Source organism: Onychomys torridus, chromosome 1 (genome assembly GCF_903995425.1).
Source record: "Onychomys torridus chromosome 1, mOncTor1.1, whole genome shotgun sequence".
NCBI classification, from domain to species: domain Eukaryota; kingdom Metazoa; phylum Chordata; class Mammalia; order Rodentia; family Cricetidae; genus Onychomys; species Onychomys torridus.
In genome coordinates this window covers 78,127,213-78,144,678 of record NC_050443.1, presented here as the reverse complement: position 1 = coordinate 78,144,678, position 17,466 = coordinate 78,127,213, and the positions used below count along the sequence as shown (strand labels likewise).

Sequence of the window (17,466 nt, the reverse complement as noted above, 5' to 3'; positions counted from 1 at the left end):
ATCCTTTAGTTTCCACATATACCCCCCAGCACTGGGGTTTCAGGCTCACAAGGCTATGCTCTGCTTTTGCATAGATGCTGGGGATCCAAACTCGGGACCTCAGGCTTTCCCAGCACACAGCCTTCTCTGCTGAGCTATCTCCGTGTTCTTGTTAGCTCTTCATTGGGTTTTTGTTAGAGTGGTACTGGTCTACTTTCCTGGCAGGAAATGTCCTTCTTCTCTGTTGTCTGTAGGAAATGCAGTCTTGGTTGTAGTTCTCTTTGTAAGTTCTGAGCTAGAAATGCCATTTCAACAGTTATCGTCTTGTCTTCTTTGGAACTGTGTCCTTGCAGGGACTTTCATTCAAGAGGATTCTATAGGTTATGTAGTGTTCCCTTTTCACTTCCAAATTATAGTTCTGTGATGAACACGCCATGTCTTAGTTTGTGTTCATATCTCATATCTTAGAAGAAGTGTCAGGTTTGGAGCATCTGCCCATAAAAACCAAACTTTCAGATTTATAAGAATCTTGCAATGATAATTCAGAATTTCCCCATATATTCCTCCCAGTTTTCACTAATGATGACATCTTCTGTACCCATGGTGCAGCTGACATGGTGTGTAGTCAGAGCTAAGACTGTAACATTAATATGTCACTCTTAACTTCTAACTTTGTTCAGATTTCACCAGTGTTCCCACTCAAGTCTGTTTTAAATCTATGTTTTCTTCTTATTAGGGAGCCATTTGGGATATGTAGATTTATCACAAAGATAGTGTAGGAACTTATATATCTCCTGTTACAACATCTTAATAGGTTATCATTTGCACAATTAATGAAAGTGTATTATACATAATATATATTATTAGTCATCATTAACCAAAGTCGATTCTACAGTAATGTCCTTTTCTGTTCCACCTGCCCATCAGGAAGCCATCATCCTTCCTTCCCTAACCTCATCTTTTTTGTTGGTATCATTATTATTATTATTAAAGATTTATTTATGTGTTTGTGCGGTCTGTACATTTGTGTGTATGGGTACCCAGGAAGATCAGAGGTCGAATCCCTTGCAGCTGGGTGCTGAGACCCAAACTCTGATCTGCTAATAGAGCGTCCAGTGCTATCAACCCCGAGCTGCTTCTCTGTGCTCCTACCCTTGGCTCCTCTCAGGTACACTTGCTTTCAATGACCTGACTGTTCTTGAAGAGCACAGCCTGGCACTTTGTTGAGTTGTGGGAGGCCAGCTCCCACCTTTTCAAGGGTTCTTAGGAGGAGGTGAGAGGGATAAGAAAATATTAGATAGAAAGATAGTAAGAGGAGAAGGACAGAAACACAGGATAGCTTCCGGAGGACCTGGATCAATGCCCAAATGCCTTTTCTGTTTATTCAAAGGGGCTTTTTATAACAATGCCAAGGGATGGGGCAAAAGACCTCCCCCTTGGTAGATCAAAGCACACCACACAGCCAAGTGCAGACCCTTTCAAACACCTGGTAACCACGCCTGTGGTCAAATCATCCTCTTATGCAGGTCTGCTGGGTAAAGCAAGCTCAGATTCTTGGACCCTGAGTAAGTTCTCACTAGGAAACCTCTTTGGGTCTCCACATTGAGTGGCCCTTGCTTAAGATTTTTCTTTTTTTCTCAGAGTAAGACAGGGCTGCTTCGGGGTCCAGTCCAGGACACAATGGTAGATTTAGGTTTCCCTGCTCTATGGCAAATAGTCAGTCTTTCCTTTTTAAAATTCACCTGACTAATCATCACTGATGCAAGCCTTGCTCACTTGCCTAAGGCAGTGCCTCCCAGGGCTCTGTGCTGTAACTCCCTTTCCCTTTAAAAGTTCGCTTTTAAAAAGCAAGTTGCTAAATCCAATCATAGGAAGTAAAAGTGGCCAGGAACAAAGCCTCTTGGAGAGGGGCTTCGCACCAACTGTTTGGATTCCATCATAGTAAAAGTGGCTGGGAACAAAGCCCTGCCTCTTAGGGGGGGGTCCACACTGACTGGATTCCATCATGAGGAAGCCTTGTCCCTACTCCTTTGGATTCATTTACTTTTGCTTTGGTTACAATCTGGTAGTATGCTATTCAGCTTCCTGGTCTGAGTAATCTATAGATTTGGTCATTAAAAGTCCTTTGAGCCTGGCCTGGGGGCATGCTTCTGTAATTCCAGAACTCTGTTCAGAGACTGAGGCTGAGTGGGATTACAAGTTTGAGACCTTGTCTGGTAAAGGGGAGGGAAGGATGAGGTTTAGCTCAGCAGTAGAACACTTGCCTCAAATGCTCCCATCCTGGGCTTTGATTCCTAGCACTGGGGGGTGGAGGGGTCGGGGAGGGGGAGAAACAGGGGAATCATTTAGTTGGGCCTGGTGTAATGGTGCTGACTTGTAATCCGGCACCGAGGAACCCAAGTCAGGATGATTGTCATATGTGGTGAGGCTAGCCTAGGCTACTTAGTGAGTTCAAGGCCAGCCTAGGATACATAGTAAAACCCTTTCCAAAATAAGTAACATAATCAATAACTCTTTCAGGTTGACTTTTGTGTCTTTTGCCCTCTTTTGTGATCTTTACACTGTGGTGCTCTGTAGTCGGGTTCATCTGGTATTTGGCCCATCTTAGCCTTGGCATCAGCCATCTCTCACCAGAACCCTGCTCCTTAGGTTGGCTGATGGTGTTTAGAAACAAGATCTGGTCACTGGGTATGCTTCGTGCTCTTAAAGCCCTCTCAGTGGACCTGGCTATCTCTGTATGAATGTATACCTATCTGTAGTAAAATAAACATGAGTTCATAATAATGTTTTCAATCCTGATGCCACAGAGTTTATTCTGGCTTTCTCATTCATTTTGTTTATTTGCAGTATCTTTTTCTGATAGTGAGAAACCTGGCTTTCATTAAGTACAATGTATTTATCTGTTAAGTCCTGGCATATGTGTAAAAAGTCATTCTGATTTCTTTTTCCATTTGTTTTGTTATTTTAATTATTAATGTATATTAAATCTCAATATTAATGGATTTCACTATGACATTTCCACATATTCATATATCATGCTTTCATCATCTCTACCCTCCCAAATACTCTCCCTTAGCCCCTCCCCAACCTCCTTGCCTGAGTAATTGCTGCTACTTTTGGTTCATCTGTTACATTGTTTTTATTTTAGCTTTTGCTTCTGAGAGAAAACATACAAATACTCTTTCCCATTGTTAATTAGATGTTTTTCAGCTTTAATTGGTAGGTTTTGTTTATTTATTTTTATGTGTATGGGCAAATGTTTTTTTTTCCTATATGTGCATCTGCATACTGCATGTGTGCCTGTTGTCCATGGAGGACAAAAGAGGGCATCAGATCTCTAGAATTGGAGTTACATAAAAATGTGAGCCACCATTTGGGCGTTGAGAATCAACCTTGGCTCTTCTGGAAAAGCAACCAGTACTTTTAAGTGCTGAGCTGTCTTTCCAGTCCTTATTAATAATATATGTGTATATTTACTTCTATATACAAGTTCTTTTCCTGGTAATGTATTTGAGGAAAATGTTCTTTGAGTCTGATAGATACATGTAGCTGAAGTTTTCTCCAGTCCTGCCTGGCCCACGGTCAGGACAACTCTCTCTCATCTGCCAGTCCCGCAGCCGCTCAGACCCAACTGAGTAAACACACAGATGCTTATATTATTTAAACTGTTTGGCCTACTAGTTCAGGCTTCTATCTAGCTGTTCTTATATCTTAAGTTAACCCATTTCTATTAATCTATAAGTTGCCATGTGGCTTCTGGCTTACCGGTATCTTAACATCTGCTTCTCATTGTGGCAGCTGGCAGTGTCTCTCTAACTTAGCCTTCCACTTCCCAGAATTCTCCTTTCTCCTTGTCCTGCCTATACTTCCTGCCTGGCTACTGGCCAATCATTGTTTTATTTATTAAACAATCATAGCAACACATTTAACATACAGAACATCCCACAGCAGATACATACATTTTTTCCTTTTAAAAAATAAGTTGTTTCAAAGATCATTTTTGTTTTATGTATATGAATGTTCTGCCTGTGTGTGTATGTGTGTACCATATACATGTCTGTGCCACTGGAGGTCAGAAAGGGGCTTTGATCCCAAGACTGAAGTTACAGGTAGCTGTAAACCATCTGGTGTGTGGGTGCTGGGAACCTAACCCAGGTCCTCTGCAAGAGCAGGAAGTGCTCTTAGCTGTTGAGCCAGCTCTCCAGCCTGCATTTTGTTGTTGTTCTTAATGTTGATATTTAAAAAGCAAAAAAATAAAAATAAAAAAATAAAGTTGAATGAATTGGTATATATGTGCGTGCATGCGTTTGTGCATGAAGCCAGAGAATGCAGGCGCTCTTCTGCAGGAGCCTCAGCCTTGGTTTGTGTTTGTTTTTGACACAGGGTTTCTCTGTGTAGCCCTGGCTGGCTGTAACTCGCTTCGTAGACCAGGCTGGTCTCAAACTCACAGAGGTCCATCTTCCTCTGCCTCCCAAGTGCTGGGATTAAAGGCATGTGCCACACTCACCTTGTTTCTTAAGACAGGATTTGCCACTAACATGGAGCTCACCAAGTAAGCTAGGCTGGCCAGCCTATGTCCCCAGTGCTGCAACTACAGATGTGTGCCACTGGCTACCATACCCAGCTTTGTTCTGGTTTTTACAGGAGTTCTGGAGATTGAATACAGGTATTCAAGCTTGCATGGTGAACACTTTACCGACTGAGCCATCTCCTAGTCCTCTGATGTATTTTTTTCTTTATGTTTTCTGTCTTTTCTGTAGTCTTTATAAGAATATCCTGTCTAATTCAAGATTACAGAAATTTCCTGCTGTTTTTTTAAGTTTGGGCTTTGTGTTTAGATCTGTGATTGTTTCAAGTTATTGTTATTTTTTTTTAACTGAATGAAGAAAAAGTAAAACATTCCCCCAAACTGATGATCAGTTGACAGAACAGTATTTGGTGGCCAGCCTTTCCTTCCCCCATCAATTACCCTGACATGTTTGTCTAAAGTCAGCTGACTGTATGCACGTGCATCCGTTTCATCTCCATCTCATAGACCTGTCGGCTGCCATTAGTGTAGGTCTGTCTGGAAAGCCAGGGCGGGCAAATACTCTTTATAAAGTTCCTGTTTTTACCCCCTCCCCAGGTTCTTTATATTGCCGAATGAATTTTATAACTAGCTTGTCAGTTTCTACCAGAGAGCCTGTTGGAATTTTAACAACAATTTGTGGAGAATTGCCCTCTTAATAATGTTGAGGTCTCCAGCCTGTGAATGTCACATTTATGTTTTATGTAGACTTTTCTTTAATTCTCTCAATCATGCGTTCAAGCTCCTTTGTTAGAGTTAGTCTGAGTTTTTGTGGGAGTTTGGGCAAGCCTAAGGCATCATGACACATTTAGCCAGGCGTTGGAGTACACCCCACAAAACCCTAGTTGGAGGGAGAAGACAGGCCATGCAGTACTAGCAATAGTTTGTTCTGGTTTTAGGGTATTGCCTCTTCCTAGTCTCTGGGATTTTATCACAAATGGATGTTAAACTTTGGGAAAGCTGAGGCAGGAGGGATTTAAGGTTAGCCTTGACTGAAGAGAAAGGCCTTGTCTCCACAGAACTGGTAATAAGTGTAACTACTTTTGAATGTTTGCTGTTCTGATTTATTTCTACTGTATCTTACAGTTTTATTCTATTGTATAATTTTCATTTTGTAGATTTCTTGGATTTTTTTATGCAAACAATCATAGCTGTAAATTTAGATTTTTGGTCTGGAATTCTGTTGTTGCTGCTGCTTTTTTTGAGACAAAGTTTTGCTCTGTAGCCCAGAAAGGCCTCCCAAATGGTAAGTATCTCAGGCCTGTGACACCCTACCTAGCTTATGTTTGGATAATTCTAAATTCTCTGCTCATTTCACTGGCAGGAACCTCTGTTTTCTAACCAGAACACACCGGTTCTTGCCTTGTGCCTAGTGTGAGGAAGAATGTTGCCTTTGCTTCATTAAGTATGACATTAGCAATGGTCTGCACAGATTTAGGATTTAATTCTTCCTAGTTTCTGGGAGATTTTTAAATCATGACTGGCCTCAGTGGTTTTCTGCATTATAGTGAAGCAATCATGACTTCCTCACTACATTGTTTTAGCTTCAAATTTTAATATTTTTTGCCAGACCGGTGATTGAACCCAAGCCCTCATACATGCATCTATTACTCCACATTTCCAGAGTAACCCTGAACTGATGGCAGTTTACAGTCCTTTTGTGCCATGTTAGATTGGATCTGGGGTGTGGCTTTTGTTTTTGTTAGGGATACTGAGATGCAGTGAGATTTTGGTATAGGATAGATAGGGTAGGTAGCCTTGCATAGTCACCTGCTCATTGCTTGTTTGTCCCCACTCACATCTTGACTAGAAACGGAAACCTCCTAGATATTCTCATTAATCTCGGCTCTCTAAGATTTTCTCTCCTTTTACTCATTATTAGAACAATGAGATTTCCATCTGAGCATATTCCTGAGTGGCTCTCAAGTGTTTATCTGGTACTGCTAACTAACATCATCGTTGGCTGGTGGTTGCCCATATGTTGATGCCTCTTTCCTAGAGAGTGAGTCGTATTCTCCAAGTCTCCATGGATTGAGCAGTATTGCATAGCTCCCTGTATAGCCTGAATGTAATTTGTAGACTTTGAGGCTTGGCTTTGGAGAATGTATTTTAGCAGGTAGTCCACTTGCTTAAGCTCAAATTGCCATGCCTCTGGGTGACATGGCTTTGATTTCCAGCTTAACTTTTCACTCTTAAGCATGAGCAACTTTGGGTTCATCTATACGTGTGCGGCTTATGGTTCAGTTTGAGAGTTCATTGACTTTGAACAGAATTTGGGGTGCCTGTTTTCTGTCTTCCCCGTTTCTGGCATCCTTGTACCATTTCTGATTCCTCCAGGTGGAGACAGTTGGCTTTCTGCTGGTCTCCAGAGCCACTCTGAAGGCAAATCCTCAGAGTAAGGAGGGAGAGTTGCCTATGCGTATTGCGTTTATCCCAAACTTGGACTGCTCTTCTAAACAGCGTGCGTTGATCACTCTAGAAACCATGCAAGGGGTTGGGGATTTAGCTCAGTGGTAGAGCGCTTGCCTAGCAATCACAAGGCCCTGGGTTCAATCCTCACCTCCAAAAAGAAAGAAAGAAACCATGCCGTATCTTCACATATTTAATTTCTTAGAAGACTAGTTTGTAGGTGTTTATTCTTATTTAGAAGCCCAACTCATATATATATATATATATATATATATATATATATATATATATACACTTTAATTTTCTGCCTACATCTGAGTTCTACACCTGATAGTGCTACTGAGTCTATGAAATTAATAAATTGGGTTAAATCTTTTCTAAGGAAGAATTTTCTCTTTCTTAATGATTGGCTACATGTAGCTGGAAGACAAACAAACTATAAATGACATTTGGAAGCAATTTGTTAACTTCCACAGTTGTAAGTCATTTTTCAAATTGTTAGTTACTTCCAGTTGTGGGTGATGACTACAGATAAGATAAAATATCATCTAGATCACTAATTCCTCACTAATTCCTCAAATGTTTTGGTCTTAGGGCCCTTTAATATGTGAAAAATCGTGATAATCTCCAAGAACTTAGGCTATGCTATTTTTAAAATGTCAATAGCAAATCTATGTTAGTATAACAGATTTTTATGAGAAATAAGTTTTTTTTCTTAAAATAAAAAAACTGGAGGTTTTGTTTTGGTTTTGTGATTGTAACTTTATGAAACTGAGTTCTTGCTTAATAAAAGATCGATGAAATAGCTCCCTGGGTAAAGGCACATGCCAGCAAGCCTGATGAGCCGAGTTTGGTCCCTAAAACCCACGTGGTGGAAGGAGAGAGTTGATTCCCAAAGTTGTCCTCTCACCCTGACATGGTACTCTGGCTTGTGTGTGTGTGTGTGTGACACACACACACACACACACACACCCCAATTCTGAAAGGCCTCTAGAGTCTCTTATCTAGTTTGGCAGTAAATCCTTGGCAGTATCCTGCAGACTTTCATATATGCTCCATACACAGAGGAACATGATCGACCATGAAAGGGGCCCAGCTGCTCAGTGTGACTACACATGTGTTTGAAACCTTCATTATCTTAAGGCCATATTTTAGGAACTTATGTCTGAGGGTTTTTAGCTCCAGTATGATCTATGAGAAAATACTTGTTTGTATTATTATACTATTTATAGATCAATCTGTCATTTTTAAATGAGTATTTAGCGTTACCCATGATTTTTTTAAAGACCCATAAATAGGAATGTGTGCTTGCAAACATGCATGTCTGTGATTTCTGAGTGTTGTATAAAATCTAATTAAAAGTGATAGATATATTGGGGTAGATGTGTGACATTAACTGTACTTGGAGTAAAGAGATACTTGAGTGCAGCAGCCCATAGAAGATACTTACATTATGTTAAGAGCTAAGATCAGCTCGCCTTTGAAGTATGAGCAGGGAAACAGAGCCACAGCACATGGGCAGGGTTTGTTTACTCCTCAGAAACGGGAGCCAACAATTCTGGCTTGAGCTAATGGATCTATTTCTGTAAGTGGGCCAGCTTCCTCACACGGACCATAACACAAACACACGTTACTCACGCCTTCCCGGGTTAGTGCTGGAGTTAGATTAACTTGTAAGTTTTGTGCTTTGGAACAGAAAACATCCCCAATTTGAGTGTGCACCCTGGAACACAGCAAGTTACCCCTGCTAGCCAGGTTGTATTTACTTAAAAACGCCTCCCCCGACTTTCTCTCTCTGTCCAAGTAAACTTCTGTTTGAATATTTTGTGAAAAAAATTGGGCTAAGGCAATTGAGCACCTACGTCTTTCTGAAAAACGTACCTCTGAAGAGTTTACTTACTTCCCCCTCAGTGATGTCGAAGACCCAAAGATTTCTGATCACGTTAAAGAAAATCCTACTGGGCTTGGTCTCCTCCCCCCTCTGCAAATAATAAACCAACTCATTGTCCCATTTCCTCAATTTCTTTAATTATAAAATATGTAACAGAACATTTCTAATTTCAATGACTAAAAAAAAAAATTATTTGTTTATTCATGTGCCATGGTGCCTATATAGAGGCCAGACAGCAGGTTCGTGGAGTCGCTTCTCTCCTCCTACTGAGTGAGTTTCAGGAATTGAACACAGGTCATGAGGCTTAGTGGCAAACACCTTACTCACTGAGCCAACCTACCAACCAGTTTTAGTGTTGGGGTTTGTTTTTTGTTTTTTTGTTTTTTTTGTTTTTTTTTTGTTTTTGATACTTTTCTTTCCTCTTTTAAGTAAAACTTTATTTCTATTTTATGTCAGGTCTCCTGGAACTGGAATTATAGACATTTGTGACCTGCCATGTGGGTGCTGGGAATTGAAGCCAGGTCCTCTGGAAGAGCAGCCAGTGCTCTTAACCACTAAGCCATCTCTTCAGCCCCATTCAGTCATTTTTTTAAATGTTTAGTATAGTTCATTGTATTAAATGCATTCATAATGTTGTACAACCACCCCCACCATCTGTCATCAAAGCTTTTTATCTTATAAAATTGAAATTCGTAGCTGTTAAGTACTAACTCCACATTCCCCTTCACTTCCAAGCCTGGCCACCATGCTGCCTGCCATCCTTGTTCTCATGACTTATCCTTCCCACGCTGCTGGCAATGAGTCCAGGGCCTTGTCTATGGTAGGCATGTGCTCCACCACTGAGCTACATTCCCAGCCCATTTGAACTATTCTAAGCACCTCACATAAATGGTGTCGGACATAGAGGGGCTGTTTACAGCTTATTCATTTCACATAGCATAATAATCTTAAAGATTCTTTCCATGTTATTGCGTATGCCAGGATTCCTCCTTTTTTTAAAGCAGAATCATAGTCTATATATACGCTGCATTTTGCTTTTCCACAAACCTGTCATTGGGTACTTGGACTCTTCCCCATTTTAGAACATCATTGACTTTTGAATCTTTGTTTTTATGGTGTTTTGGCAAAACATAAAAACTACATAAGTTAGTAGCAGCTAAAACTATGTAGTAAGTCCCTCATAAATGTTTACACTGTTCAAAAAATTACTTAGGAGCACTCTTTTTAGGGGCATATTTCCTAGATTTTTCAAGCCTAATGTAATGGTTAGGAAGTAAGGTTTTGTACTGTTTTCTTGGCTGGTGTGTCCTTAGTGGAGTATCGTGCCATCTGTTTGGAATGATTATTTCAGGGACAAAGAAGAAAGCATTCTGGGTGAGAAATGATTGCTGCAGAGTGCCGTTAACACAATTGCCCAGAATAATTTTTTTTTGACCCTTGCTTCTACAGGGTCATGTCACCACACATCTCATTTAATTTCTAGGTTCCCTTATTATCTATAAATCAATTTAGGACTGACTTCTTCCATTAAGAAATTTCCAGCAGCTAGTTCCACATTTTGTTAATTTTTACTTTATTAAATACGTGTATTTTTCTATTATAATTTTAATTAGCTATGTCATACTTTTGGAAAAGACAACAATTTACCAGGCATAGCCAGATTTCAATTTGATTAATAGTTATACCATGAAAAATCATGATATTATTGATACCATGTAATAGAGACCAGCAAAACCTCCTTATAGGGCATGTTCATATGTGCAGGCACAAATAGCTTCATTGTGTGCTCAAGATGTCAGATTTATTACTATTGGAGGCAATAAGATATTTGAATACAAAGGAATTTGTCCCCTTTTGCACACATGGGTGTGCATGCATGTGCGCGCGCATGGGTATGTGTGTTTTCAGTATGCATATATGTCACGTGTGTGTGTGTGTGTGTGTGTGTGTGTGTGTGTGTGTGTGTGTGTGAATGTGCATGTAGATCAGAGGCCCAGGGTTGACATCAGGATTTTTCTGTGTCCTTTTCTGTGTTTTCCTTGAACCCAGAGCTCACCGATAGGGATGGTCTAACTAGCCAGCTTGCTTGGGAATCCCTGTCTCTGATCCCATCCATCTCTGCCCTTCTCAGCAAGACAGGCACTCCTGATGTTACTCGGGTGCAGGAGATCTAGATTCCAGTCTGCTTTGATTGCTCATGTCGCAGAGGTTGGCTTTTGTTTCTGGAGGCTCCTTCTTCCCTGTCAGCATAGCTGAATGAGAAATTCCTTTTCTTTTTTGGTTTTTGTTTTTCGAGACAGAGTTTCTCTGTGTGTATCCTGGCTCTCTGGGAACCTCCTCTGTAGCCCAGGCTGGCCTCAAACTCACAGAGATCCTCCTGCCTTTGCCTCCTGAGTTCTGGGATTAAAAGCATGGGCCACCACTGTCGGGCTCCTTTTCTTGTCTTCTTGCCCTGGGGAGGACCTCTGGTCCACAGACGTTAAGTGAGAGCAGTGAAGACAACCTCTCGTCTGTTCTTACACTTAAGGGAGAAGGCTTAGTTCTTACCACTAAATCCATATAAGGTTCCAGCTAAAGGAGTTTCCATTTGTTCTTTGTTTCTGAAACTTTCCTGTCTTTATGTCATGAGTAAATAGTGTGCTTTGTATGTCTTTATTGTATACCTTTATTATCTGTATACATCCATTGATAGCAGATGCCTTTCTTCCTCAGCTTGCTGTTGTGATGTTTGAATGGTAACCAGCCTGGATCTCTGGAATAAATTCCATTTGACTGTGATACAGCATTCTTTTACATCATTAGGTTTGACTGCTGGTATTTTGTGTTACCCTTATCTCCTTGGGGTGTCCAGCTTGAGTTCACCTGACACGGTTAATGTTCCCTCCACTTCTTATTTCTGCAAGAGATTTGAGTTCCTAGAAGAGGTTCATTTCTACTTATTCTTGCTTATTTCTGTCTTCTTTCCATAGACGTGATGACTGCTGGTAATTACTCAAAGATCTGTAGGCTAATGAGTATTTGGCCATTATTGGTTTGAAACATGGTGGATATGCAGCTAAGCAACGACTGTCTTTATATTCATAATTTACCTGTGATTTTACTTACTTAGAAAAAAGAAAGTGAAGGTCTACGATTAAAAATTTTGGTGCTTCGAAATGAACTGGAAAGACAGAAGAAAGCACTGGGACGGGAGGTGGCCTTCCTGCATAAGCAACAGATGGCTCTCCAGGACAAAGGTGAGTAGTGGCACCATACAGACAAGCCTCACCCAAGCACAGTAGTCATCTTCTTTCTATAGACTCAAGTAGACATCTTAGCAGACATTTCTTCTTTAATTTTTAAAGTATTTTTGAAATATCTTGATGGAGATAACATGCATAATTATGTACCAATATTTATACTGAGATATATGTAATTTTACTTTTCACAAAGTAAACACACATGTAAGTAGAATTTCAGTCAGTGAAACCATTAGTAAACTCGCAACCCTGTGGTACCTTCTGGTGCTTCCCGCCATTCACCACAATTCCAGTCACACTAACCAGGTACCTTCACCTATGTCCCCAGAGATTGGCTTAACCTAATTTTGCACTTTATAGAAATCATATGTACACTTTGTGTAGTAGCTTTTTCAACATGTTTCTTAGAGTCATGGAGTTATAATTGATTCTTAAAGCCAAAGTGTATCCCACTATACAGATATGTATGTATGTATGTATGTGTGTATGTATGTATGTGTGTGTATGTATGTATGTATGTGTGTGTATGTGTGTATGTATGTGTGTGTATGTGTGTATGTATGTGTGTGTATGTATGTGTGTATATGTGTATGTATGTATGTATATGTATGTATGTGTGTATGTGTATGTATATATGTATGTGTGTATGTATGTGTGTATGTATGTATGTGTGTGTATGTATGTGTGTATGTATGTGTGTGTATGTATGTGTGTATGTGTGTATGTATGTATGTGTGTGTATGTGTGTATGTATGTATGTATGTTTGTATGTGTGTATGTATGTATGTGTGTGTATGTGTGTTTGTGTGTATGTGTGTTTGTGCGTATGTGTGTTTGTGCGTATGTGTGTATGTATGTGTGTATGTATGTATGTATGTGTGTGTATTATGTATGTATGTATGTATGTGTGTATGTGTGTATGTATGTATGTGTGTATGTGTGTGTATGTATGTATGTGTGTATGTGTGTGTATGTATGTATGTATGTATGTATGTGTGTATTTACTTTCACTGTTGGTAATTTCCAGTTGGAGACTACTACAGTTAGTCCTTCTGTGCATGTTCTAGTACATGTTTCTTAATGGAGATGAATCTGCATTTCCATTGGCTAGAAACCTAGGAGTCCAACTGCGGGATTGTAGGGTGTCTGTCTCTCTTCAGCTGTAATGGATGGTGTTTAAAGCTTTTCCAAAACAGTGTTTCATTTGCCTGGCCTCCATCTTTGCCCCGCATCCTGGTCTGCATATAGCATTTGGTCTGTGTGGTGTGTGAAGTGAGCCTCGTAGCTCTGAGTTCCATCTCACGAACACTGTTCTCCACACTTTCAATGAGTCTTTTGTAAAGTGCCAGTTGAGGTCTTTTGACTATTTCTTAAGTTTCTGCCAGTTTACAGAGTTCCTTGTTCTTCATGGATGTAGGGACTTTGTTTGGCGTGCACGTTAGGAGCATGTTCTCCATCCCGTGGCTTGCTGCCGCTTCCGTTCTCTTACTCTTGGGCTTTGGGGCCTAGTCTAAGGACCATTGGCCTGTTTGACATCCTTAAAGGTGTTCTTCTGTGTTTTCTTCAGAACTCTTTACTGTTTTCCTGTCCACATTTATATCATCAGTCCATCTGGAACTGACCGTCGCATGTCTATAAGTTAGAATTCACATTCTGCTTTTCAGAGACAGACTGAGCCTTGCAGTTCATGTTCGTGTGAGTTGGGCCACTGGAGCCTTGCGCCAGCTCTCTTGAGGACCCTCCACTCCAGTCCGTTCATCTACTTTTCAGTTTCTCTATATTTTCATTTTTCTCATATCATACTTCATTTTGATGTTTGTCAAAGTTCTTCAATTTAGTTGTTTTTCTTCCAAGCCATCTTGGTTATTTGCCTCTTCGTACAAATTTCTAGACAAAACAGAAAGCCTTGCTAGGAGTTTGATGGGACTGCATTGACTGCATCTGTCAGGAGAGTTGTGAGAACTAGAATCTCAAGGTTTTGTCTACCACCCCAAAAAAACCCCATGTGCTGTTGTTCGTTAGATCTTCTTTACAAAGTTCTGTTGAGACAGTAATGCATGGCCTTTGCTTAACTGAATTTATTCTTATTCTCTGATGCTTTGTAAGACTATTGTAGTTCTATTTAAATTTATTTTCTACTTGTTGATGGTATGTAAATTTACAGTTAGCTTTTTTCTAAGTGATACTGATTTTTATATTGTGTTCAAAAGAAAAGTTTTGCCTGGCGAGATGACTCAGTGGTTAAGAGCACTAGCTGCTCTTGCAGAGGACCTGGGCTTGATTCTCAGTACCTACATAGCAATTCACAACCATCCATAATTCATTTCCAGGGGCTCAGTGTCCACTTCTGACCTTCATGGGTATAATGCACACAAGTTATATAGAGACATACACGCAGGCAAAATACCCATACATACCAAAAAATAAAATAACTTAAAAAAATTTAATTTACCTGGTCAGTGGTAGTGCATGCCTTTAATCCTAGCACTTGGGAGGCAGAGGCAAGCAGATCTTGTGAGTTCAAGGCCACCCTGATCTACAAAGTGAGTTTCAGGACAGCCAGAGCTGTTACGTGTTGAAAAGCAAAAAAAAAAAAAAAAAAAAAAAGAAAAAAGGTACACTTTTTTTTTTTGTAATGTTTCTATAAGAGCAGAAAACTCCATATGTTCAGTGAACACTGCAGTTATAATATGGTCTTGGCTGAGTAGAGAAAGGATATGAATGTACTTAAATTCATGAGCTCACAATGCTGGGACGAAAATACTTATGTGGCTTCCTAACTCAGAAGCACTATATAGAACTTCTTTTTAAAGCAGGTAGCATGGTGGCCGTGGAAGATGGCTCAGTTGGATTTCTGAGTAGGCATGATGACTTCAGTTCGAATCCCCAGCGAGGAGGCTGGAGCAGTATGCACCTGTGATCCCAGTACTGGAAAACAAACATAGAAGGATCCTTGGGGGTTGCTAGTCAGCTAATCTAGTCAATCAGAGAGGGTCAGATCCAGTTTGAGAGCCTGTCTGAAGAGTGAGAGAAAAATAACCAAACACCAACCTCTGGCCTCCATGATCTGATGCACAGGGACGCACACCCAATCCTACACATGCATGCGGTGGTCGTGGCTCACACCTGTAATCTCAGCACTCGGGAGGCAGAGGCAGGTGGATCTCTGTGAGTTCGAGGCCAGCCTGGTCTACAGAGCTAGTCCAGGACAGGCTCCAAAGCTACAGAGAAACCGTGTCTCGAAAAACCAAAAAAAAAAAAAAAAAAAGAAGAAGAAGATGAAAGGAGCCGGGAAGTGATGGCGCACGCCTTTAATCCCAGCCCTCCGGAGGCAGAGACAGGCAGATCTCTGAGTTCAAGGCCAGCCTGGTCTACAGAGCGAGATCCAGGACAAGCATCAAAACTACACAGAGAAACCCTGTCTCAAAAAACAACAACAACAAAAGAAGATGAAGGAGGGGTGGGGTGGGTATGATCATGATACATCATATATATGTATGATTGTCAATGAATACTAATTGCTAAGTTTTAGAGATGAATTGTATAATGATATATGCTCATATTTATGAGTTTGTCTCTATAAGGAATATTAATGTCAGACAATATCATGTTTCCTGGTCTTTCTCTCATTTAATCATTACTAAGAGTCCTATGAATTAAATATACTGTATCTTTTTAATGATAAAGATGTGGCATATTACCCATTTTGCAGAGGAAGAGGATTTGTTCAAAGGCCAAGCTTGCATTCAATTACCATTGCCCAGCTGTGCTGCAAACAATTGTAGGGTTATAGGTTTCTGTTCTGGTGTGTTATTCGGACAGTCATGCTATCACATTCTTGGCTCTCTGTTTCGTCCTAGAAAGAATGACGATGTCCAAGCTACATAAGTATTTGGCATGATGTCCGACCTGTTGGTTTTAACACTGGCTTATACTTCAGTACCCTCTCTTACATTTACAATGGAGATTGTGGTGGTGTGGCATCGGGATGGGCTACACCCCCACTCCCTATGTGTGTTTTTGAATTGAGAATTCATTTATATTAGAGGCATCAGAAAGTTAGGATCTAATGTTGATCCTATGGTAAATACAGAAAAGCACTGGACAGTGGACAGAGCATGTAGCTGGATGTAGGTAACCAGGTTTATTTACAGATAGGTCATACTTGGTAGGCAGACACATCCAAGTCTGAGCCTGAGATCCTGGTGAGGGGACAAGGTCAGGAATGCTTGGTATTTGATGTTGGTTTTGCTGCTGATTCTTCTGAAACCCTAAGGAATTACTTCTGCATCTTCTGACACATCTGTTCAGTAGCATCACCACTTAGAATGGAGCCATAGGGATTCATTTGTGTGGACAATTTGAAGAAACCAGGTGCCTATTGTATCTGTATTTTTGATGATAAAAATCCATTGCAAGATGGTTTACTGGAAAGAGACAAGATAGAGTGTCTGTTCCTGCTGCTGGCTTGCCCAGTGACACTAACTGCTGGCCGCCTGAGTAGCCCCGCCCAGTTCCCCCCCTGTGCCTCAAAGGCAGTGGTTCTCAATTTGTCTGCAGCAGGTTTCAGCTGGGCCATGAGTTAGATCTTTTCAGAATTGATGTTTGTTAATGAATATATTTATTCCGGGTAGATAGTAGTTGGTTTTCCCATTAGGATCTCAAGCCAAGTAATTCTCTCCATAACTATTTGTATTGCTGGCAAGACCTCTTGTCCTGGCGCAGCACATACATCTTTTTGAGATGCAACAGCCTATCAAAATTATTAGTCTGCTAGAAATTAGGTTCAGAAAGTAACATGAAACCCTGTTCTTAAGGAAACATGTTCAGTAAAATCTGGGTCTTTTTGTTTTGTTTTGTTTTGTTTTTTGTTTTTTGTTTTTTGAGCTGAGGACCAAACACAGGGCCTTGTGCTTGCTAGGCAAGAGCTCTACCACTGAGCTAAATCCCCAACCCAGTATCTGGGTCTTTTATGAGAAGATATTGACAGGTATTAATTTTATAAGAGTGTTCTCCAATATTTATAGGAGGCGGCTACTTTTTTCCAAGGTGGTTGGGATTGAAACTGGGACCTTATGAGCACCTTGCAAATGTGCTACCACTAATACTGATAATGTATTATTATTGTGTGTGCATGCATGCATGCGTGCCTGCCCTAGTGCATGTGTGGAGATCAGAAGACAACTTTCAGGAGTCAGTTCTTTCCTTCCACCATGCTGGGCAGGTAGGTCTCTTGTCTCTGCTGCACTCTGTCCTCCAGTCCACCCTGCCCAGTAAGCTTCCTGGTGATTCTCTTGTCTCGGCCTCCCATCTCAACCAAGGAATGTGAGTTCCATGAGTCAAACTCAAGCAGGCCTTGAGAAGACTTGTGCAGCAAGTGC

At 40.6% G+C, this 17,466-nt stretch overlaps 1 protein-coding gene across 1 annotated transcript in view; it reads left to right on the top strand.

The window, feature by feature from the left end:
* LOC118574406 (UV radiation resistance-associated protein-like) overlaps positions 1 to 17,466 on the top strand; it is a 110,210-nt gene that overhangs the window by 75,399 nt on the left and 17,345 nt on the right. The window contains exon 4 of the mRNA XM_036175341.1: positions 11,956 to 12,082. Within this exon, the coding sequence (XP_036031234.1) occupies positions 12,064 to 12,082 (19 nt within the window). The 5' untranslated portion in view covers positions 11,956 to 12,063. The remainder of the gene's footprint in view (positions 1 to 11,955; positions 12,083 to 17,466) is intronic.